This window comes from Bufo bufo, chromosome 10 (assembly GCF_905171765.1).
Source record: "Bufo bufo chromosome 10, aBufBuf1.1, whole genome shotgun sequence".
Taxonomy (NCBI): domain Eukaryota; kingdom Metazoa; phylum Chordata; class Amphibia; order Anura; family Bufonidae; genus Bufo; species Bufo bufo.
In genome coordinates, this window is record NC_053398.1 from 17,463,393 (window position 1) to 17,487,343 (window position 23,951).

Consider the following 23,951-nt stretch of genomic DNA (forward strand, 5'->3'; position numbering starts at 1 on the left):
GCACTGTTATGGCGGTACTGTAGCTGGCACTGTTATGGCGGTACTGTAGCTGGCACTGTTATGGCGGTACTGTAGCTGGCACTGTTATATGGTGGTACTCTAGCTGGTGCGATTATGATCAGACTACTGCACCCAAAAATGGGGGAAATAAATATTTTCCCCGGTGAGTATTCTGTGTAATAAGACCCTTCAGCACATGACAGCGGCCGCAGCCTCAGGTTCTGAGCACAGTCACTTCCTTCTTAAGCTCCTCCCACCAGACACATTCTGTGTGAAGAGTCACATAGGAGGATCTATCATCATCACCATAACAACTGAAGAGAACTCGTTGTTCGCCGCCATCTTGGATTCTGGAAGCCAGCACCTTCCATGGCACCAGCAGAGCTGGGCAGGCACCGAAGTGTGACGTCACCACTCAGCTGTGCTGCTGGAGATTATCCTATTCCAAGATGGCCGCCGGAGCCTAGCTGCAGCTGAGAGGACGAGCGGGTGTACTGGGAAGAAGAGAGCCGTATGTCATAATGGTTTTACCGTGAGGATCCCGGGGCCGAGGTGAGGAAGGAGAATGACGGTCGGGAGCGGATAGTAACTTCCGCCTGTGCAGGTGCAGTAGGCCCTTGGGGGTTGTGTGGGGTGTGTTGTGTTCTCCTCCCCTCCCCCTGTCAGCACGTCACCCCCCTCTGACAGGACACTTGTAGCTGTCTTTATGTTGTCAAACTACAAGTCCCAGCATACCTTGCAGCAAAGTCACTGTGAGGCAGGCTGGGACTTGTAGTTCTTTTCACATGATGTCATCCAGATTGGGCTATTACCTCAAAGGGGCGCATTCATTTTTCTTTTTATCATCCAGTCTGAGTGGTCAAACTGATTCATATAACTTTTTTGATATATTTTATTAGTGGTTTCACATTATCATAAAATGGCCCCTCTTTCAAGAAATGTGACAATAAGAGGGCCCCGTTCACATTGTGCGGTATTATCGCAGCCGAGAGCCTCATCTATACCAGTGAGGGGGAAAAAGGGCCAATATATATATATAACATCATGTGACCTGATGCCGCAAGCGCAGAGGGTGAAATGTTAATATGATCTAGTCATGTGATGTCTCTGATGCTATTGGTGGAGTGAAGTGGTCATGTGACCTAGTCACATGATGGCTCTGATGCCCTTGGTGTGAAATGATCATGTGATCTAGTCATGTAACGGCTCTTGACGCCATTGATGGAGTGAAACGGTCATGTGATGGCTCTGACGCCATTGGTGGAGTGAAATGGTCATGTGATTTAGTCAGGAGATGGCTCTGACACAACTGGAGGGGGGAAGTGGTCACATGACTGCTGCCATGTTGGACGCCGCTTCATCCACCCTGTGCCATAAACATTTCCTCAGTGGAGGTAACCTAGATGTGTCTAGAATTCACCTTAAGGCCTCTTGCACCACGACCGTATGGCTTTTTCAGTATTTTTGCGGTCTGCAAAAAAAAAACGGATCTGCAAAAAATATGGATGACGTCCGCGTGCATTGCGTTTTTTTTGGCGGAACGGAACAGCTGGCCCCTGATGGAACAGCACTATCCTCGTCCGTTAGGCGGACAATAATAGGACATGTTCTATCTTTGAATGGAACGGAAAAACGGAAGGCATGCGGAGTACCTTCCGTTTTTTTGGCGGATCCTCTGAAATTAATGGTTCCGTATACGGATCTTAAAAAACGGAACGTTGTGTGCAGGAGGCATTTCCTCAAAGGACTGGATACACGATCTGTTACGTGCCAGGTACTGAGTCCCGTTCTCTTCCTGTCTGATAATCCAGAATATGTAATAATTCAGCGCCCGTCAGATCCTTGTCCCCTCCCTGTAAGGCCCTCCAGACACCATAGAAGGGGTCGGTACCCCCCCCCCCCCCCCCATGATCTACAACATGAGGATTAAAGGAATATGACGTATGAAGTAAAATCCTTTGATTTTGGCCTCAGTGGGATCAGACCATCCCAATAGTCTATAAGGCTGGATTCACACACAGGTTTCTACTGCTGCTTTTTTAGCACTTTTTATTTTTTTTTTCTTCTGAAAGTCTATGGGAAACGCACAGGACACACAAGCGTTTCTTTGCATGCTGCATTTTTTTCAGATTTTTTTCAGCTAGTATTTTTCTTTGAAGAGACTCTGCTTGCTGAAGCAGCGGTGTTTTTTTATTCCCTTAGAGGGGGGAAAAAGAAGCCAAGAAAAACTCTGCAAGAAACGCTGGGGGTTTTCATAGCTTTTTTTTATTTTTTTATTTAAAACCGTTCCAGAATGAATTTGCCCATGGAGGAATCTTTAGTACACGATATTGTAGTTAATGCCGATTTCCATGCGGTTTCCCCCCAAAAATCGCCATGTGTTACTTGTGAATTTGCCCCAGGGTCTCGCTCCTTGCATTGCAGAGTCTGCCCCCCGAAAATCTGCATCAACAATTTACACGCTGCAGATTTCAGTATCAATCTCCAAGCGGAAAATCTCTGCACAGCGTAGATAAAAAACCCGCATGTGGCCTTAAAGAGGCTAGCGTATATGGGGCGTGCGATGCCTAATGAAAAAAATCATACTCCCCTACCCACCTCCATGGCGATCGTCCCGTTCACTTCCGGCCGGGTTCGGGTTCGCCGCTGCAGCCAGTGGCTGACTTCAGCAGTGATCCTCTGACTGCTGAGATCAGTCATTGGCTGCACCTGACCGCGGCCGGAAGTGAACGGATCAGGGGGCTGGAACGGAGCAGGCGAGTATGGTTTATTTATTACGCTTCGGGGGGCTAGCTAAAAAGGGACCAAGGGGAAATACTAGTAGAATAGAGAACCTGCAATACGACAAAAAAGTTTAAAAAAAAAGTGACATTTTGGATTATTCTGCTGCTTCTTGGTTCTGCAATTCTGTGCTGGAATTAAGTGCCGGATTATTGGGCACCGCGTTAAGTCATTTCAGGTGAAGGCGCTGGTGGACGGAGGACCGCCGTCCGCCATGATAACAGAGTCTCATTAATTTAGCTCTGACTGTTTCTATTTCCACCGCTCGCTCTCCCTTTGTTGCCTCCTCCATCCGGCTGGCACGGCAGCTGCACAGTAATCCACGGCCCACACGGCTCCATTCAGCTGTCACTGTGGGGGAGACGACGCAGCAGACAAGTGCATGAGGCCGCAAACAGGGATGGGGCCATGTGGCTGCTTGAAGTTTTAAAAGGGTATTCCCATCACAGACAATGGGGGTCATATCACCTCTGGGACCTGCACCTACAATGAGAACTGTGCAACCTTGTTGTCCAAGATTTTGATATGGATGGGCTTATCCTCAGGATAGATTATCAACATCAAATCAGTGTGTGTGGGGGGGGTCCGACTCCCTGTACCCTCGCCGATCAGCTTTTTGAAGAGACCGAAGTGAAGTCACATTCATTAGTGACATGTCCTAGGCGCAGCTCAATGCCATTCAAGTGAATGGGGCTGAGCTGCAATACCAAGGACAGCCACTATAAGAGACAGCGCTGTGCTTGGTAAGCTGCGAGCTGAGGGGGTGCTGGAGATGGACCCCACCAATCTGATAATGATGACCTATCATGAGGATAGATCATCAATATTAAACACCTGGACAACCCCTTTAACTGGGTTTTCCAGGAAGATATAAAATATATATATATATATGAAAGAAAGGGATAAAGATGATCATCACTCACCTATCCGATCCCCCGTCGCTGTGGTCCTCGCTGCTCTTTGCTTTCTAGTTCTGGCTCGACCCAGGAAATCACTTAGAATGGCTGCTCAATTGGCCCACAGCTGTGTCTTCCAATCGCCTCCCATACACATGCATGCTCAGCTTGGCAGAGCATGCATGTGTTCTGCATAGGAAGATGGGAGTAAGCTGCTTCCAGACTCCTCAGGTGTGGCGTCCTATCTCCCTGAGAACTAAATGATTGGACATGTTGAAATTCTGCATGCCTGATCCTTCTCTCTCTGGACATGCGCTATCAGGGGAGAGTCGGGAGGCCCCCATATACACTAGATGGTTGGACGATCCCACCTAAATTGGCAGTTTTGGCGACATTTACGACGGGCTTTTGTGAGGCATTTCATGATGCCAGTTGATTTCGGTAGGCACTGGTGGTCCTCTAGATCAGTAGCCCCTGCTAAGGCGACTTTCACGTTAGCGTTTTTTGCGGATCCGTCATGGATCTGCAAAAACGCTTCCGTTACAATAATACAACCGCATGCATCCGTCATGAACGGATCCGGTTGTATTAAGTCTTCTATAGCCATGAACACAATTGAAAGTCAATGGGGGACGGATCCGTTTTCTATTGTGTCAGAGAAAACGGATCCGTCCCCATTGACTTACATTGTGTGCCAGGACGGATCCGTTTGGCTCAGTTTCGTCAGGCGGACAACAAAACTCTGCAGCCATGCAAGTGTGCATCTTGGGAGTTGTAGTTTTACCACAGCTGGAGTGCCAGAGGTTAGCCATTACAGACCTAGACCCTACACTACACAATAGAATGTATTAGGACCTGTCTTAAAGGGGTCCTCATGCAATAAGCATTGACGTGATATGTTATCAGGGAGTCAAACCTCTCCGACCTCCACCTCTGTCTACCAGTGCTACTTTAAAGGGGTTGTCAACATCTTCTTTAAGAACAATCACAGGATCGGCTGCAGATGTCATATGGCTACACCTGCTGCTCTCTGCCTGACAATATATCGCCCTTAGTTGACCGTGCTTTTCGGCAGTAGATGCAAGTGAAGACGTCATGATTGTCGTCAGTGATGACTGTCACTTTAAATTTGAGCATGACACATATAAACCGACTTCTCATTGCAGATATTAGTGTCCTGGAAATAGGAGCGCTGCTTCCTGCAGATAGCTGACACAACCGGTTTGGTAGCTTTCTTAAAGGGATTTTCTCCAGGCATTCGATTCCTTATTGTGCCGTTTCCTGTGATGAGGGTGAAGATGTCTATGTTCATGATGATGAACGCCGTGCAGCCCCTTCTTCTTGTCACAGCTTGTGTATGCCTAGGAGCGGAGGGCAGGGAAAGGTGGTTCTTTGCATCTGTGGACTAATATTGTGTTTTATGAATTGGTATTGTCCAATTTGCTAAAATATCGATCCTGTGAAGAGGGGGTGCTCCAGTAACGATCCTCATCTCTGAGCTTCTCTCGCTCTGGAGGACCAGTCCTGTTCTTTATCCATTGATTTGAATGTGTAATACTTAATTTCACCTGTGGAGGCGCTGCAGTTAAATTCAACACTTTCTGCTAGTTCTCCAGGATTACTGCTGATCGCTGGGGATCTGAGCAGGGGGACATTCATTTTTAGGAAAGCCTTCTAATAAGTAGAGATGATGCCCTTTAAGGCTAGGGCTACACGGCGACATGTATGTCGCTTGACATTTATTGTAATGATAGTCTATGGTGTCGCACTGTGACATGCAACATGCTGTGACACGACAGTTACAAAAATCCAAGTTGCGACACTATCATTACCAAAAATGTGTAGCCCTAGCTTAAAGGGTTGTCAAAGAACAGCTCAGAGCAATTGGTAAATTTTACTCCGGCATTTTTGTATTTGTGTGTGTGGGGGGGGGGGGGGGGGGGGGGGGTGTAGACAATACTTTTGGCCCTGCCAACAATTTACGCCTTCACTCATACCATTTTTGGTCTGTGCATATACTTCTGCTGGGGGAAAGATGGCTCTGCCTCCGCTGCTGGGGGAAAGATGGCTCTGCCTCGGCTGCTGGGGGAAAGATGGCTCTGCCTCGGCTGCTGGGGGAAAGATGGCTCTGCCTCGGCTGCTGGGGGAAAGATGGCTCTGCCTCGGCTGCTGGGGGAAAGATGGCTCTGCCTCGGCTGCTGGGGGAAAGATGGCTCTGCCTCGGCTGCTGGGGGAAAGATGGCTCTGCCTCGGCTGCTGGGGGAAAGATGGCTCTGCCGCCGCTGCTGGGGGAAAGATGGCTCTGCCGCCGCTGCTGGGGGAAAGATGGCTCTGCCGCCGCTGCTGGGGGAAAGATGGCTCTGCCGCCGCTGCTGGGGGAAAGATGGCTCTGCCGCCGCTGCTGGGCTCCGCTCTCCAAATACAACCCTGACATGTGAGCGCCTGGGTTGGCATCTGCAAACTAAAACAAGCCATATACGTTGCGGTCTCCTCTGACCTGTCCATACACATGCACACTCGGCGCAGCATGTTTATTTCGTATGGAAGGAGGAGAAGAACCCCTGCCAAACTCTTCTGCTGGCAAAACCAAAGATCAGGCACATCAAAATCCAGCATGCTTGATGCTTCTTTCCACTAACATTGAGTATACCCCCATAAACATTAGATTGTTGGCAGATCCTAATGAGAAAACCTAATGTGCATACAACTGATAGATGTAACACGATGTGCACTCTGCTTGCTTTACAGAGCCCGCCTGACACCATGTGGAACTGGTATTCTGGGGACGAGTCCCAGTCGTCAGGCACAGTAAGTCCTTGACTTGTGTCTGTTTTCTGCACTTCTTATTGGAGAGATATGGTCTGACTATCTTGTCTCCACAGTCGCCTGCAAACCAGACCGCTGGCACCATGTCAGTGGCAGACCTGACGGAGCAGTTGGCACAGACTCAGAAGCTGGTGGCGCAGCTGAAAGATCTGATCAGAGAGAAGGACAATGAACTGCGCAAGAAAGACCAAGATCTCAAGGTCTGTGTGCACAGGAAATTGTGACCGGGGTGGGGAGGTTGTAACGATTGCAGATATAGCAATCATGGGGCATATTTATTAAGACCGGCGTTTTAGACGCCTGTCTTAATAACCACGTGCGCTGGCAGTGGATTGCCAAAGTTACGTTGAGGCGCCACCACCGATTCTGAATGTAAGATAGCTTCCTTGCTGTCTGCCCGGCCTCTTCCCCGCCCGCGCCACGCCCCATTTTTTAGACCTGGCGTGAGCGGGGAAGAAGTCGCAGATTCTGCCGCAGCATGACATGCAACAGAATCTGCGCCAGATATATGCCACAAAAGTGGTGTATATCTGTTCATAAATTACCCCCTACGTGTTGGGACTGTAAATGGATCTTAAAGCTATCTGAAGACCAATGCTCAGCAACCTCCAGCTTGGTGTAACTGCAACTCCCAGCATGCACCATTCACTTCTGTGGGAGTTCTGAGAACATCCAAGGAGTTGTGAATGCTGAGAGTTAACACCAGAGTGTATCTAAAATGCCCTAATTTAGGGCTGCTTTAACAGTAGTTTCACCACACCTGGAGTGCCGGAGGTTGCTGATCTCCGCTGTACATATTCTATTGCACTTGGCTGATCCCAATTGAGAGAAATAAGATTCTGCAAGGTTCTGGGCAGATTTTCACTTCTCCGTTCCTTTGTTTCTATTGAGGTGAGAGATACCAGTGGTATCTCGCAACTGAATATCTGCCCCTCCATTAAAAAAACATTATTTGCATATGGCATTCAGAATGAAGCTTGTATGTTAATAGAGAGTCAGGGGTGAGAGCTATTGCCCTAATGGGCAGCAGGACACTTCCCTTCCTAACTAGGGTCATAGAAATGAGATAGGAGATGGGCAGGGGTCTTGATCATGTTCTCACTTTAGTATTGTGCTAGTCTCATGAACTATTCATTGACTGAGGACCTCTTGACTTTGCAGGAAGAGAAAGAATCTTCAGAATCCAAAATCTCGAAGGCGAAGCTCCAAAACAAGGCCAAGATTGCATCATTAACCTCTCAGCTGGAAGAGCTGAAGAAGCAGCTAGCGTCATCCGGTGCTCAAGTGAAGAAACCTGAGAGCAAGAAGGTAAATGTTTGCTTCAAGCTCTTCACGTGTTGTGGAACCTGAAGTCCTCTTCAGTGCCGTTTCATCATTTACAGTTCTGGATTAGACCCATGTAAGCTGGTGGAGGAAAGTTAAGTTATCAGAATGCAACTTTATTTTGTCTGGTAACTTTATTTTGCAGCTCTGAAGCATGCTATTTTTTTCTCCAGAGTTAGTACACAACTCAGGCATTGGTGGCATGTTGCTAGGATATGCCACCAGTGTCAGATAGGTGCAAGTCCCACATCTGGGACCCTATTTGTAGAACGGAGCCCCAGAAAGAGTGCGAGCACACCGCACTTTGATGTGCAAATGTAAATGTGTTCTCTGGCTTTACAAAATATTTGGGCTAGCCTTGGGATTGGCCATCAATATGAATAGACCTTGAAGGTAGGAATATTCATATGCAGGATACCTAGGCCCTGATTTCCCTATAATGCCCTGGAATAAGTTAAAGACCAGAGACAACCCATTCCTCCCCAGATGGACGAATGGAAGTCTCTGTCTCAGGCCTTGATACAACAACAGGGAATATAACAAATACAAACAAATGCGACACTTAACTTTTTTAGAGATGGAAGAACAGGAACACCAGAGACGACCTCACACCAGCTCAGCCAAACCCAAATGAAGCTATCAACTGCATAGTCAGAAGGGTGGGATGAGACTATAAAGGGTAGAAGTGATGACCACTGAGCAACAGTTGAGAAAAGGGAAGTGGTCATTAACCCTATCAACACTGAATAAAGAGAAATCAAGGAGGTTGTCCTCCACGCTCAGCCAGTCTCTCTGATCTCCTGACACGAGTCACCTGAGGGACCGATTACAGACTGTTACAGCTTCATTTCATTCAAGGGAATGGGGTGAGCTTCAATACCAGGGAAACCTGGAGAACAGTGAAGGGGATACTGTTCTCAGTGGAGGATAATGATCGGTGGGGGTGCTGAGAGTTGGAACTCTACTGTTCAGATATTAATGGCCTCTCCTAAGGTAGGCAGCAGATTTTCTCGCCCATATTCCTTGGGGGACACAGGAAACCATGGGTATAGCTCTGCTCCCCAGGAGGCGTGACACTAAGTGAAAGCTGTAAGCCCCTCCTCCATCAGCTATACCCTTCAGCCTGGAGAAGAGACTGCCAGTTTTTGCTTAGTGTCCAAGGAGGCAAGACACCTCCTGCTTATGCAGGGTTGTTTCCTATGATTTTTATTTTATTTTTGCGTTATTTGTTGTTTTTAATTCGGTTTTTTTTCTACCTACAGGGACAACAGAGGCGCATTAGACCCCTCTGTTTCTCCCGGGGTTGAGTTGCGCCAGTGCCGGTAATTCCGCACTGCCGCCTCCCCCACAGAAGACAAGGTGGACCAGGGCAGCCTCGCTCCCCTGCGTCCCGCCAGCTCAGGGTCGCCCGCACGCCAAGTCCCTCCCCCGGCTTCCTGCCACTGCGGTGCCAGGAGCTGAAGGGGCGACCCTGCTGGACGGATTGAGGGTGAAGACAGCGGATGGTGAGAGTGGCTGCTCCAGCCTCCCCTTCCCTCCCTCCCACCGCTGCTACGTCCCCCATGGCCATGGCCACTGCTACATGCCACACTGCTACTCCCCCCCCCCGAGCCCCCCCCCCCCCCCCCCCGGCACGGGACCGTTACCGGGCATAGTTGGAGGGGAGTTTTTTTTTTTTTTTTTATCTTGGGCAAGTCCTTGGCAGGGACGCTGCCTTACAGGGGACGGCTGCAGCAGAGGGGGGGCGGCACATCCAGGCGCGGCGGGGGCCGCTTACATGGCGTGAACGGCGCCATTTCATGGCCGGCACTTCATCACTTGGGGGGTTAAAATCATTTTGCCGCGCGCGGCTCTGCTTCAGAGCGGCAGAGGGGGGGCGGAGCTTCCTAATGCGCTCCGCTACTTCCGGGTTCATCGGGCTCCACTTCTCACAGTGCTGCGTGGAATCCTCTCTGCAGTGCGATCCGAAGCGTTCATCTCCGTGCTGCTGCCTCTCCTCCACAGCCTCCTCAGTCTGTTCCCCTTACCGCTGCCGCTTGCATCATCCGGGTCTGGTAGGACTGTTAACCCCCTCCGTGCCACAGTACTGTCGCTTGGGTGTTATCCCCGTTCCTTTTCTTTGGGGTCTCCCACTTTAAGTGCAACATCTTGTTCCACCATGTCAGACCCTTCTGCAGCCGCCAAGCCTTGGTACCATGCCTGTACCGCTTGTAGGGAACCCTTTCCCCGGGGGCAGTCTGATCCGCACTGTACTGCATGCCGAGCTCCACCGCAGCCTCAGTCGCCCGCTGTGTCGCTCCCTGCTTCCTCTGACCCGCCTGACTGGGCTAGATCCCTGTCCCAGGCCGTGGAAAGCCTCACTCATGTCGTGGGCCGCCTAATAGACAGGCCACCTACCCCGCAGGACGCCTCTCTGACTGTCGCGCCCTCCGGGTCCACTGCTTCTGCCGCTGCAGCGGGTTCACTCTCTCTTAGTGACCCCTCCCGAGCTAGGCACTCTCAGGAGCGTATTAGAGTAGAGCGAGCCTCCTCCTCGGATGCCTCCCTCTCCCCGCCACGCGTGCGCACCCAGACGAGCCTCTCCTCTCCAAAGGATTCGCTCTCTGAAGGTGAATTGGCGGTTTCAGATTTGGAAATGGACTCGGCCCTGCCGTCCAAGCTAGCCTCAGCGATGGGTCAACTCATCTCTGATATTCGTGACACCTTTAAGGTGCAGGATGATCCCCCTAGCTCGGACGCAGCTAGCGTCTCCTTTATCAGACCCAGGCAGGTCTCAAAAGTCTTTCCAATCCACTCTGATTTCTCCTCTGTGGTGTCTAAGGCTTGGGCTCGCCCGGACGCCCGTTTTGTCAACCCCAAGAAGCTGGACATTTGCTATCCTTTTCCAGCCGATGTCGTGGCCACATGGTCTTCCCCACCCAAGGTGGACCCCCCTGTGGCCCGGCTGTCAAAGAACACGGCCATCCCTGTTCCCGACGGGTGCTCTCTTCAGTCAACGGAGGACCGTCGCATGGAGACCCTTTCCAAGGGCATTTTTGCTGCCTCCGGTTCTGCTCTCAGACCGGTTTTTGCCTCTGCTTGGGCAGGGAAAGCAATCTCTGCTTGGGGTGCGCAGCTGGAACAGGAGTTGGACTCGGACGTCCCCATCCAGGACCTACGTTCCTTGGCCCAGCTTATTATTCGGGCCGGAAATTTTGTTTGTGAGGCCTCCCTTGATGCGGGAGCCCTTATTGCACGCTCCTCCGCCCTGGCAGTTTCCGTCAGGAGGGAGCTCTGGCTGAAGGTTTGGAAAGCGGACGCTGCCTCCAAACGTTCCTTGGCGGGGCTACCGTTTGCGGGTTCCCGCCTTTTCGGGGTCCGCCTAGACGAACTTATTTCAGAGGCCACGGGTGGTAAAAGCACCCATCTTCCTCAACCCCAAGCCAGGGGCGCCCCCCGCGGACGCCCTGGTGTGTCTCGTTTTCGGTCCTCCCGCAGGGCCTCTGGGGCTCCCACCACAGCTGCCGCTTCGGCAGGACAAGCGTAGGAAGCCGTTTTTTCGGGCGCAGCCCTCCTGGCGCAAGCCGCAGGCTGCCCGCACACCCGCAGCAAAGCAGTCCTCTGCCTGAAGGCGCGCCCCCACCCACCCGGGTGGGGGGCCGGCTCCTCCTTTTCAGGGACGTCTGGTTGGCTCACGTCTCCGACGCCTGGGCCCTCGAAATTGTGTCCTCCGGATACAAAATCGAATTTGCATCCTTCCCTCCAGATCGGTTCTTTCGCTCCCGCCCGCCGCGGGACCCGAAAAGCGCGGCTGCGTTCTCCGCGGCCGTTCAAGCCTTACTGGACAGGGGGGTGATTACCCCCGTTCCTCTAGAGGAAAGGTTCCAAGGGTTCTACTCGAACCTCTTTGTAGTTCCCAAGAAGGGAGGTTCGGTGCGGCCCATTTTGGACCTCAAAAAACTCAACCGTTTTCTCCTCCTTCGACGGTTTCGGATGGAGTCCCTCCGTTCCGCGGTGGCTTCCCTGGAGCAGGGAGATTTCATGTCTTCCATCGATATACAGGATGCCTACCTCCATGTTCCGGTAGCCCGGTGTCACCATCGCTTCCTCCGATTCGCCGTGGGGGACCTCCACTTCCAGTTTGTCGCCCTTCCCTTTGGGCTGGCAACAGCCCCCCGGGTGTTCACCAAGGTCCTGGCCCCAGTTTTGGCCTTACTCCGTTCCAGGGGTGTTTTTCTGCTACCGTACTTGGACGATATCCTCATCAAGGCTCCGTCCCTTTCTCAAGCGGTTGCCAGCGTGGATCTCACTCTGGAGACTCTGGCGAGGTTCGGTTGGGTCATCAACTTCCCCAAGTCCTCCCTTCCCCCCTCCAGACAACTGGTCTTCCTGGGAATGCTTTTAGACACGGGAGCGGCGGAAGTACGTCTTCCCTCGGAAAAACGTCTGATCCTCCGTGGGGCGGTTCGGGGTCTCCTTCTCCACCGTCGACCGTCCTTCCGCTTCTGCATGCGGGTCTTGGGGCAGATGGTTGCCTGCTTCGAGGCGATCCCATTTGCGCAGTTTCACTCCCGCCCTCTCCAACGGGCGATCCTCTCCTCCTGGGACAAATCGCCGCAGTCTCTGGATCATCCCTTCCATCTATCGCCTCCGGTGAGGTCATCTCTCCGCTGGTGGTTACAGTCCCCTCTTCTGGGCAGGTCTTTTCTGCCACTCAACTGGTTGGTGGTTACAACCGATGCCAGTCTCTTGGGCTGGGGAGGCGTGTTTCCTCCCCGATCCGTCCAGGGCATTTGGTCTCCATTGGAGTCCAAACTCTCGATCAATGTCCTGGAGCTGAGAGCGGCCCTTCTGTCTCTACGACACTGGACTCATCTGTTGAAGGGTCATCCAGTTCGTGTACAATCGGACAACGCCACGGCTGTGGCGTACATAAACCACCAGGGGGGCACTCGCAGCGCTGCTGCAATGCGGGAGGTCTCCAGCATTCTCCGTTGGGCGGAAGCCCACGTCCCGGCCCTATCGGCAATTTTTATTCCAGGGGTGGACAATTGGGCGGCGGACTTCCTCAGTCGCACCACTGTCGACCCCGGCGAGTGGTCTCTTCACCCGGAGGTATTCGAGGCCATTTGCCTTCGTTGGGGCATACCGGACGTGGACCTCATGGCCTCAAAATTCAATCACAAGGTCCCCACCTATCTGTCCAGGGCCAGGGATCCGGGAGCTTGCGGTGCCGACGCCCTCGTTCTTCCTTGGCGAGGCTTCGCGCGCCCATACATATTCCCTCCCATCCCTCTCCTGCCCAAGGTCCTTCGGAAGATCGCGGCGGAAGGCGTCTCGGTGATTCTGGTCGCTCCGGACTGGCCCCGCCGGTCTTGGTATGCCGACCTCATGCTGCTCCTGGCAGACGCGCCCTGGCCGCTGCCCGCCAGGGAAGATCTTCTCTCTCAGGGACCGATCTTCCACCCGCGTTTAGGGTCCCTACGTTTGACGGCGTGGTTGTTGAGACCACCGTCCTGACACGTAGGGGTTTTTCTGCGGACGTCGTCCGCACCATGATCCGCGCCCGTAAGCCGTCCTCTTCTAGGATCTATTATAGGACCTGGAGGACCTTTTTGGGGTTCTGTGCCGATCTGGGGATTCCTCCGCTCCGCTTTTCTCTCCCCACCGTTTTGTCCTTCCTGCAGAGCGGACTGGCCCAAGGTCTAGGCCTGAGTTCTTTGAAGGGTCAGGTGTCTGCGCTGTCCATTTTGTTTCAGCGCCCACTGGCCCCCCTTGGTCCTGTCAAGACCTTCCTTCAGGGCGTGGCTCACGCGGTTCCCCCGTACCGCCCTCCGGTACCGCCCTGGGACCTGAACCTGGTTCTCTCAGCGCTCCAGGCTTCTCCTTTCGAGCCTCTGCGGACGGTTTCCTTGCGACTTCTGTCCTCCAAGGTTATTTTCCTTGTAGCCGTCACCTCTCTTCGGAGGGTGTCCGAATTGGCGGCACTTTCCTGTCTGGAGCCTTTCCTAGTGTTCCACCAGGACAAGGTGGTTCTTCGTCCGGTCCCTTCCTTCCTTCCTAAGGTGGTCTCCGCCTTTCATCTGAACGAGGACATCGTTCTCCCCTCTTTGTGTCCTTTCCCTTCCCACCCGCGGGAGAGGAAGCTTCATCGCCTGGACGTTGTCAGGGCGCTCAAGATTTACCTGGAGGTAACCAGCTCTTTCAGGCGTACTGACTCGCTCTTTGTGGTTCCGGAGGGGTCGCGCAGAGGGATGGCGGCATCCAAAGTTGCTATCGCCCGTTTTGTCAAGATGGCTGTTACTGAGGCTTATCTCGCCAAGGGCAAGGTTCCGCCCCTTGGTGTTACCGCTCACTCCACTAGAGCGGTCGGGGCTTCCTGGGCTCAGAGGAATCGGGCTTCTACGGAGCAGATTTGCAAGGCGGCCACTTGGTCCTCCTTGCACACCTTCACCAAGTTCTACAGGGTGCATACTCATGCGTCGGCTGACGCCGCCTTAGGCCGTCTGGTGTTGCAGGCGGCAGTTGATTGATGCCTCTGGTGTTGGTCTAGTTTGTTCTGGTCCCTCCCTTCTGGGACTGCTCTGGAACGTCCCATGGTTTCCTGTGTCCCCCAAGGAATATGGGCGAGAAAAGGAGACTTTTGTATTACTTACCAGTAAAGTCTCTTTCTCGCTCTTCCTTGGGGGACACAGCACCCGCCCTTCATTTGGGTTACAGTTGTGGTTCCGGCTTGGTTGCCCCCGTTGGGGCTAGACAGTTCTTTTTTCCGGTTGGTGGTTATCTTTCACTACTTGGACACGCAACTGGCAGTCTCTTCTCCAGGCTGAAGGGTATAGCTGATGGAGGAGGGGCTTACAGCTTTCACTTAGTGTCACGCCTCCTAGGGAGCAGAGCTATACCCATGGTTTCCTGTGTCCCCCAAGGAAGAGCGAGAAAGAGACTTTACTGGTAAGTAATACAAAAGTCTCCTTTTTGTAGAGCTGGAGAATGGACAGCATAGGGAGAGAGGGATGGGATTTTAGTACAGAAATATATTTCTAAAGTAAGAGAGCTTAATTAGAAGAAGTTGTATCTACTGCTTTGTGCTGGATGTAATCTATTGTTTTCTGTTTTCACCCATTTTTAGACCGGAGGGCGACTTTTGTGTTGTTCAGTGGCATTACTGACAGTCCAGAAAAATGTCCACTACTTTTAATGACTTTTTTTTTTCTTATTTCAGGGATCTGGGGATGCCGACCAAGAGAACGCTTCTGCAAACCGAGGCAAAATTCTGGTACTAAGGAAACGAGTGGAAGAATTGGAGTCACAGCTAGCGCTTAAAAATAAAGAGCTCAAGAAAAAGGTACCATTAAATAATGTGAGGGAGGGTGTTCACTGTGTATTATATGTGTTCATACTGAGGGTAAATCCCGGCTTCTTAGGCTATAATGCTCCTTTGTTTGCATTGAATGGGAAAGACTTCCACAGAGCCTTAATAAAAGGTTGTTCATTTTGGGTGAAAAGTTCTGCAACTTTCTAATGTTTTCTTACATCTGTTTATCTACAGTCCAGTATTTGTACCTGCTATTAAAAGGGTGGCATATTGCTAGGATAGGTGTGGGTAACACCTCTGGGACCCGCTCCTATCTCCAGAACGTGGGCCCCCGAAGCGAGCAAAGAGCATAACACGCAAGCGCAGGCATCCTCTATTCATTTCTGAAAAAAGCAGAGCGCTGGCTTGGCTACCTACGGCAGTCCCATAGAAGTGAATGGAGTCGTAGCCGCACTCAACGCTCTGCTATTTTCAGAACTTCCATAGAAGTGAATGGCGAGCACACCACACAATTTCAGGGGTTCGTTCTGGAGATACCTCTCTGAGACCCATACCTATCTGACTTTGATAGCATATTCTAGTATATGTCTTTAAAGTTCCAGATAACACAACCCCTTTAATGAGTGGAGTCATTTTCCTCTACATCCGGATATGACTGCCAATATTATGACGGTCATTATTGAGCCTTATTCTAAAGTGTTACGTGTTTACGTCCTCCTCGAATAATGGCTGCACGAGAGATTGTACAGCCATGGATCGAATGAGAGCTGTGTAGCCAGCCGAGCTGTCATTGCCTCCATTGGTCCCAGCGGTCACGTGATCACTGAGGGACAGGTCACATGACCAGTACAGCCCTGGCAGATGTCAAGACTGTTATGGCAGCTCCTGTTATAGGGAAAATAAGTAATATAATAAAAAAAAAAGTTAAACAAAATCTATAAAGCAATCATGTCCATAAAAGGTCTTTTGGAGGAAAGCATCATGAAAAAGAAAATGAAAGAAGAAAGTAAGAAAGAAATAATAACTGAATGCACACCAATGATATACAAGGCCTGCCCCAACACAGGGGAAAAAAAACACAATTTAAGAAAATGCAATATTAGTAATTGTGTTTTAACCTATAGATGCAAAATAAAAAATTCTACTGGTCGGTGTGAATATTAAGGAGTTAAGGATCTGATCACATCTGTATTGTGGCTTTCATTTATAACGGAGGCCACAATACTGTGACGGATCTGTATCATTGCAGACACAAGCCGTGACCTGTAGTCCCCACTGATTAATGGCATGTGTCGGTTCCTTCATAGTTCCTCCTGTGAATGAGGCTCCATTGCAAATGTAAATGTCGCCTAAAAACCTGCTCCTGATCTCCTCCTGCACACAGTCTGTTAGACTGTATCAGTCTGGACAATCCCACTGAACCCCTACACGGATGCAGTACATGCACACGTTGTCACAAACTGCAACGGTTTGAATATAGGACTTAGTTCTAATCCTTTGGAAAAAAAACAGAGGTTTCCATTACCTGACAGCAAGCAGGAATAATCAAAATGGTTCATGATTATGTTCACACAGGGCAAATTTGTTGCATACATTTTGGCTAAAAATCCTTTGCATACATATTAATAGGGTTGTTCATACATAGATTTTTACAAAGCCCCATTGAGATATATGGGACAGGGAACATACCCCAGAGCGGTGGGTGTCACTCTGTGCACTAAAATATCTATAACTTGTCCTATCAGTTACTCTCTGATTCCATCTCTGCCTGCTGAAAAGTCGTCCATAATGATGACCCTTTAGGTGACTGTGACAGCCTCTTAGTCCTTGTCCTTGTGTTAACCACAGCTACTATTTGCTATATAGCAGTATTAGCTGAGCCTGAGCTGGGCTACCTCTATGCGCTTTAAACATGTGGCCAGTATATTTTAGATGTAATATTTGCGGACCACTGCTGTGTTTTCTAGCAGTACTGTGGTATGTTCATGATAGCTGCTCATTTCTGAACTCTCTTGGCTGTTTTGCTTCCCAGGAGGAGGACCTGGAGGCTCAGAGGCTGCGCGGCTCTGAACTGGATGTCATGCTTGCAGCAAAAGAGGAGAAATTGTCTAAAAAAGAGGCTTATATTAGAGATCTGCAAATGGCTGCTGCATCAAGCGCCCCAGTAGAGGCGACAAGTGCTGAATCGGATGCTAAGGTATCGCTGCGATCTGGTATTGTTATTAGTGGTCTCAGTTTCTGCAGCTACCGAACCGCGGTGGCTGTCACGTTGCTTGAATATAAATTATCATCCACATCAACTAAGTCTGTCAAATGATATTCCCATTTTGCTAAATGATGGCATATAGCTAGGTGGGTCAGACCTCTAGTACACATACAATCCTGAGAATGAAGGAGCTGCAGCGCATGTTTAGGTCTGCATCATCCTGGGCCTTCCCTGCACAGAGGTGCTCCTGGCTGCGCAGGGAACAACGGTGAAGAGAATGCGGTCCTAAAATAGCCCTGAAACCCTTTCCTTCTCAGTAACAAAGACCCCTGCCAGTCACAAAGTGATGGCACATCCTAGTGATTTACCATTGCGGTGTGTCATTGGAATTATCCTTTAAAGGCTATGTGTACACCTTCGGGGGCAATTTATTTTTTATTATTGCATTGTACTTATTTTGAGCTAAAAATCATTTTTTCAATTTATTAAAAATATGAAATCCTTTTCTTGTACATAGCTGAGATGATGTAGTAGCATCCTCTGGATTTTCTGTCTTTTCCGTCAACTGGGGAGTAGACAGGCTCCTTATCTTTGCTCTCTAACATTATAACTCAATCCTTATCTTACTGATAAGAATGTGGCTTAAATAAGTGTTTATGACCTCTTAGTAGTTTTGAGATAAGGGTTATTAGATGGCTGGCACAAAATAAAAGTATCAGTTAGAAAAACATTTAACCCTTTGTGATAGAATGGCGCAATATCTTTAATAAAGGCCAATTGAAAATATGATTTTTAGGCAAAAATGAGTAAAATGCAATCATAAACCAAAATTGCCTCCGAAGGTGTACATGGCCTTTAACCTATGAAAATTTATGTGAATTGTGATTTGAAATTTTTTTGTCGACCTAGATAATGGCAAATGAATCAACCCAGGAGCTTCAGGTTTTAATCCAGAATCTGACCAGGAAAGTAGAGCAGAGCGAGGAGAAGTATAGTCTACTTCAAGAGCAGACAGACAGCCTGAAAGCCTTTCTGAACAAAGAGAAGAGCGTTTTCCAGGAGAAGGAAGCCATGTACATGGAAAATGTGAGTTGTTCCAGGCCTGTGCTTCTATACAACTCTGGTGGGTCATAATATGCGCTTATGTCTTTGTGTCTCTCCTCCTTTCCTTACCAATCACTTCTTGTTAGAGGGTTCTTTCAAGAATAATCTGATCACAAGGTGTGTGGCTGCTGGAACCCTCTGCAATCACCTGAGATCGGCATGAAAATCGTTCGACTAGTGTTGGCTCATCATTAGGATAACCCATCAATGTCAGCTCTGGGACCCACCCTTATCTCCAGTGCCCCTGAAGTGAAGGAGAGCACGCCGCACATGTGTGGCCACCCTTCGTTCACCACTGTGGGAGTTCTAAAAAATAGCTGTGCACTAGCTTAGCTATTTCTAGCAGTCCCACGGCGGTGAATGGAGCAGTGGTCTCGTCTACATGGTGCGCTCTACTTTCCACACTATGGGACTTTCAAAGACAGCCAAGCACGCACGCACGCTCGGTTATTTTTGCAACTTCCATAGAGATGAATAGAGAGCACGCCATGCATTCGTGGTGTGCTCTCCTTCACTTTGCGGGCTGAGATGAGCCAGCCCCTTTAATTATCCTGTAGCGCCACCACAGGAGAAATGAAACATTACATGATGCCCATTGAAATCATTGGGCTGTATGTGAAATGTAGGGATGTGTCAGGGCCACCAGACAGAGTGTGAGATGCTCTTAGTAGCTGATCTCCAATTCTGATAATTTAAAGGGGGATTGTAAGAAACTTGCAAAAGGGCATGAAATGGTACAAAATAAATAATATAGCTAGTACTTGCCTGTTAAATTACGGGCTGTACAATGTCATGGGCACCATGCCTATGCACGTTGTAGGGTATTTTGACGCACAAACAGATGTAATTGAATAGGAATGCAGCACATCTGTGCTCATGTATTTCTACCGCCATACGTCTGCTTTCAACTATTTACAAACCATGTATTGCAGTCTTTCTGTTAAGTAATTGTCCTGTTTCCAGATACGAGTTTATCAGAATATAATTTTGGAAAAAGACAAGGAAATGAAACTGCTGTCAGAGAAACATGACCAGGAGCTTTTTAAGATTGCAGCCAAATCCGATTCCACTGCTGAGCTCCATCAGGTAGGTTGAACCAAGAGCAAACATTTACTTGTTGACAATGGTATTGCAGGGAAGGTGAGGGCTTGACCTCCGCTTTTTCACTGCTGCCACTGTGTGGCTGCATCCCCGCTGCTCCCATCATCTCAAGTAGTTAGAGGGGTGCTGCCACCTCATGAATTTTTCCTCAAACTGTGTACCATGGTCTAAAATATCAAAATGCTTCCCTGTTCCCCCTGCCTGTTCCTCCTTTCTGTTCACCTGGCTTCAGTGATGAAGTTTTGAAATGACATTTGACCGCTGCAGCCAATCAATGGCCACAGTGATGACCTAAATCAGTGTTTCCCAACCAGCGTGCCTCCAGCTGTTGCAAAACTACAACTCCCAGCATGCCCGGACAGCCTTTGGCTGTGCGGGCATGCTGGGAGTTGTAGTTTTGCAACAGCTGGAGGCACGCTGGTTGGGAAACACTTACCTAAATGATTGGCCGCAGCAGTCGCATATCGATACGCTGCTTCATTGCTAGAGCCTGGTAAACAGAGATTGGCAGGGAACGAGGAAGCATCAGTACGGGAGCGGCAGGGGATCGTAAAGGGAGTATTTACTCCTTTTGTTATTTTAAACCGTTATAAACTGTGGTTAGACAACCTTTTAAAAGTGTGTCTATTACATAAAAATAATCACAGTCACTCCTAAGGCATCTCTAGATGTACATTTGGTGAATTGTAGACAGTCTAACGGTATCTGTACACATTAGGCTACTTTTAGACTTGCGTTTCTGCCTGATCTGGCCGGGCTCAGCAAAAACACTTCCGTTACTGATAACACAACCATCTGCATCTGTTATGAACGGATCCGGTTGTATTATCTTTAACATAGCAAGGACGGATCTGTCATGAACACCATTGAAAGTCAATGGGGGACGGATCCGTTTTCTATTGAGTCAGAGAAAACGGGTCCGTCCCCATTGACTTGCATTGTGCTCCGCATCCCATGATGGAAAGAAACCCGTAGTTTGCTCTCCAGTATGGGAACGCAACCAAACGGAACGGAATGCATTTTGGAGCATTCCGCTCTGTTCAGTTCCATTTTGTCCCCGTTGACGATGAATGGGGACAAAATGGAACAGGAAAAGAGCAGTGTGAATGTGAAAGTAGCTTTAGTTGAATGTAGGCCGAACCCGGTGGCCATGTAATGTGTATGGGGGCTTTACGGACTCTCTTCTGATGGAAGAAGTCGGGGAAGGAAAAGGATCAGGTGTTTGGATTTAAACATGCCGAATCTTTGTGTTCTAAGGGAAGATGAGGCAGACACCTCTGGCATTAGCTCTCTCCCCATTCATAGCACACGCACGCTCAACAGAGCCACACTAACCCACCTTTCCCTCTTCTATGTATTTTTTCAATGCTTGCTGAGTGGGTGGTGTAATGTCAGATCTCTGCCGTGTGCTCTGACCTCTTGCTTCTTTCATTCCGTCTTCCCCTTGTTCTCTTTCACTACAACTTTGAGGCATACAAACTGTAGCTGCATGGCAGGCAGGGAGAGGGGAACTACAGGCTGCAGGATGGTGGGGAAAATGAAAAATGTGAAGAATAATGAATTATGCACAAAAAAAAACATAATCTTGACCTGCAACATTTACAGCTGCTCAAGGCCCTGAAGCAGAAACTTCACGAGGATGAAGAGGTCTTATCAGGAAAGAACCAAGTGATTGATGTTTTACAGAAGGAGCTGGATAATAAAGATCAGCAGATTTCTGTAAGTAATTAAGTACAAATTATTTACTGTTATCTGGTTACGAGCATATTCATAGATTTACCTTTTGAGTAAATTTTTTCACACTTGCGGCAGTGTGATCCGGCGGGCAGTTCCGTTGTCGGAACTGCCTGCCGGATCCGCCGATCTGGATGTGACTGAAAGCATTTGTGGATTTACGGATGCGGATCCGTCTCACAAATGCATTGCAAGAACGGATCCGTCTTTCCGCTTGTCATGCGAACAGACGGATCCGTCTTGTATCTTTTTTTACATTTTTACCGAAAGACGGATCCGGCATGCCGGTATTTTGAATGCCGGATCCGGCACTAATACATTCCTATAGGAAAAATGTCGGATCCGGCATTCCGGCAAGTCTTCCGTTTTTTTTTCGCTGGAGATAAAACCGTAGCATGCTACGGTTTTATCTTTTGCCTGATAAGTCAAAATGACTGAACTGATGACATCCTGAACGGATTTCTCTCGATTCAGAATGCATGGGGATAAAACTGATCAGTTCTTTTCCGGTATAGAGCCCCTGTGACGGAACTCTATGCCGGAAAAGAAAAACGCAAGTGTGAAAGTACCCTAAATAGCTCTAGGAGTATGATAACTTGGAGGTGTCGCCCACACAATTCTCAAGAGCGTAGATGCAACACACAACATACATATCCTGCCATTGTGTACATACAGCTTCTATGCAGTCCTATGAGTCTCCATGGTTACAGACTACAAAAACCCAGTGTAGTCTGATCCTGCAGACAAGAAAGAGCAGAGGGAAGGGAGTAACACAGTTGCTGACTAAGCACAGGGTTTCCTGCCTTAAGCTATTGACATCTTCATAGCAGCTGTAACGGTAGGAGATTTTTAAGACTATTTGGAAAGTTACTTAAAGTGCCAAGATAGAAATGTATTCCTTTTCGCACTGTCTAATCAGTGGGGGTCCAACTGCTGGAACTCACACCCTTTACAAAAGCTGGGGTCCTGTGCCCCTATGTAAATGAAGTGGGAAGTCAAGCATGTGTGTTTCCAGCTGCCACTGAGCATGAATGGAGTAGCAGCAGACATGCTCGATTTGACGCTTCATACAGGGGACATGGGACCTCCGTTTTCAAGACCGATGGAGGTAGGGGAGAAACTTCTACCTTGGCACAACCCCTTTCAGTACCATTTTTCCTCCTGCTGATGATCAGAGGACCGATTACACTTTGAACCTGGTCATTGTCATCAATCAATGAACAATCAAGCAAGCAAACGCTCATGTAGTTTAAGTAGGCGTTAAAATCATTATTTGTCGGTAATAAAGCTATGCAAAGAAACCACCATTCTTCCCTATGCAGCACGATCATTGTTCCATGTAAATGGAGCTAAATGAGAGCTGATCAGCATATTGTCAATCAGCGTGCTTTACCAGCAGAAAATCTGGCCGTGTGAATGGCCTCTAAGACCTAGTTCACATGTCAGTGTTTTGGACATTGATTTCTATCAGGGATTGTGAGCCAAAGCTAAGAGTTTAAAGGGGTTGTGTCACTTCAGCAAGTGGTAATTATCATGTAGAGAAAGTTAATATCAGGCACTTCCTTATGTATTGTAATTGTTCATATTGCCTCCTTTGCTGGCTGGATTCATTTTCTCCATCATATTTCATGCTGCTTGTTTCCATGGTTCCGACCGCCCTGTAATCCGTTAGTGGTGGCCGTGCTTGCACACTATAGGAAAAAGTGCCAGCTTCTCTGGTGGCCGGGAACATGGAAGCTCACTGGTGCTTTTTTTCTATAGTGTGCAAGCACGGCCACCGCTGCTGAATTGCAAGGTGGTCGTAACCCCTGTAAACAAGCCGTGTATAATGTGATGGAAAAATGAATCCAGCCAGCAAAGGAGGCAATATGGAGAATCACAATACATTAGTAAGTGCCTTGTACTAATTTTCTCTTCATAATAAATACCACTTGCTGAAGTTAGACAACCCCTTTAAGGCATAATGGAAAGCTCTGCTTCTGTTCTGTGTTTTTGACCCTGGTTTTGGCTCACAATCACTGATGGAAATCACTGATTAAACACTGACAAAACACTATGTGAGCTAGGCCTGATTATTATTATTTTTTTCTTCTTTTAATTATACAGTAGACAAATTTACTTATGGGTATGTTGTTTTCTGTGTAGAGTATTTTTAAGAGGTCATCCACCCACCCCCAAAGTTTCCCAGTTCCCCTAAAAGCAACAATAGCTCACCAGGTAAGGCTACTTTCACACTAGCGTTCGGAGCGGGTCCGTCTGATGTTTCATCAGACGGATCCGCTCCTATAATGCAGACGTTTGCATCCGTTCAGAACGGATCCGTCTGCTTTATAACTTAGAAAAATTTCTAAGTGTGAAAGTAGCCTGAGCGGATCCGTTCAGACTTTACATTGAAAGTCAATGGGGGACGGATCCGCTTGAAGATTGAGCCATATGGTGTCATCTTCAAGCGGATCCGTCCCCATTGACTTCCATTATAAGTCTGGACGGATCCGCTCGCCTCCGCACGGCCAGGCGGACACCCGAACGCTGCAAGCAGCGTTCAGGTGTCCGCTCACTGAGCGGAGCGGAGGCTGAACGCTGGCAGGCGGATGCATTCTCAGTGGATCCGCCTCCACTGAGAATGCATTAGGGCCGGACTGCTGCGTTCAGGGCCGCTTGTGAGCCCCTTCAAACGGAGCGCACG

General features: G+C 49.1%; 1 protein-coding gene across 8 annotated transcripts in view; it reads left to right on the forward strand.

Annotated features, from left to right (window-relative positions):
• Nucleotides 1–431: 431 nt before the first annotated feature.
• LOC120980649 (golgin subfamily B member 1-like) overlaps nt 432–23,951 on the forward strand; it is a 79,414-nt gene continuing 55,894 nt past the window's right edge. For 7 of the 8 annotated variants that reach the window (XM_040409879.1, XM_040409882.1, XM_040409881.1 and 4 more), the window contains exons 1-9: nt 432–552; nt 6,426–6,485; nt 6,560–6,703; nt 7,665–7,811; nt 15,028–15,150; nt 17,153–17,317; nt 18,236–18,412; nt 19,394–19,516; nt 21,137–21,250. In XM_040409879.1, the coding sequence (XP_040265813.1) occupies nt 6,441–6,485; nt 6,560–6,703; nt 7,665–7,811; nt 15,028–15,150; nt 17,153–17,317; nt 18,236–18,412; nt 19,394–19,516; nt 21,137–21,250 (1,038 nt within the window). In that variant the 5' untranslated portion in view covers nt 432–552; nt 6,426–6,440. Of the gene's footprint in view, nt 605–6,425; nt 6,486–6,559; nt 6,704–7,664; nt 7,812–15,027; nt 15,151–17,152; nt 17,318–18,235; nt 18,413–19,393; nt 19,517–21,136; nt 21,251–23,951 lie in introns of all 8 variants that reach the window. The other variant, XM_040409880.1, reaches the window with a different exon arrangement.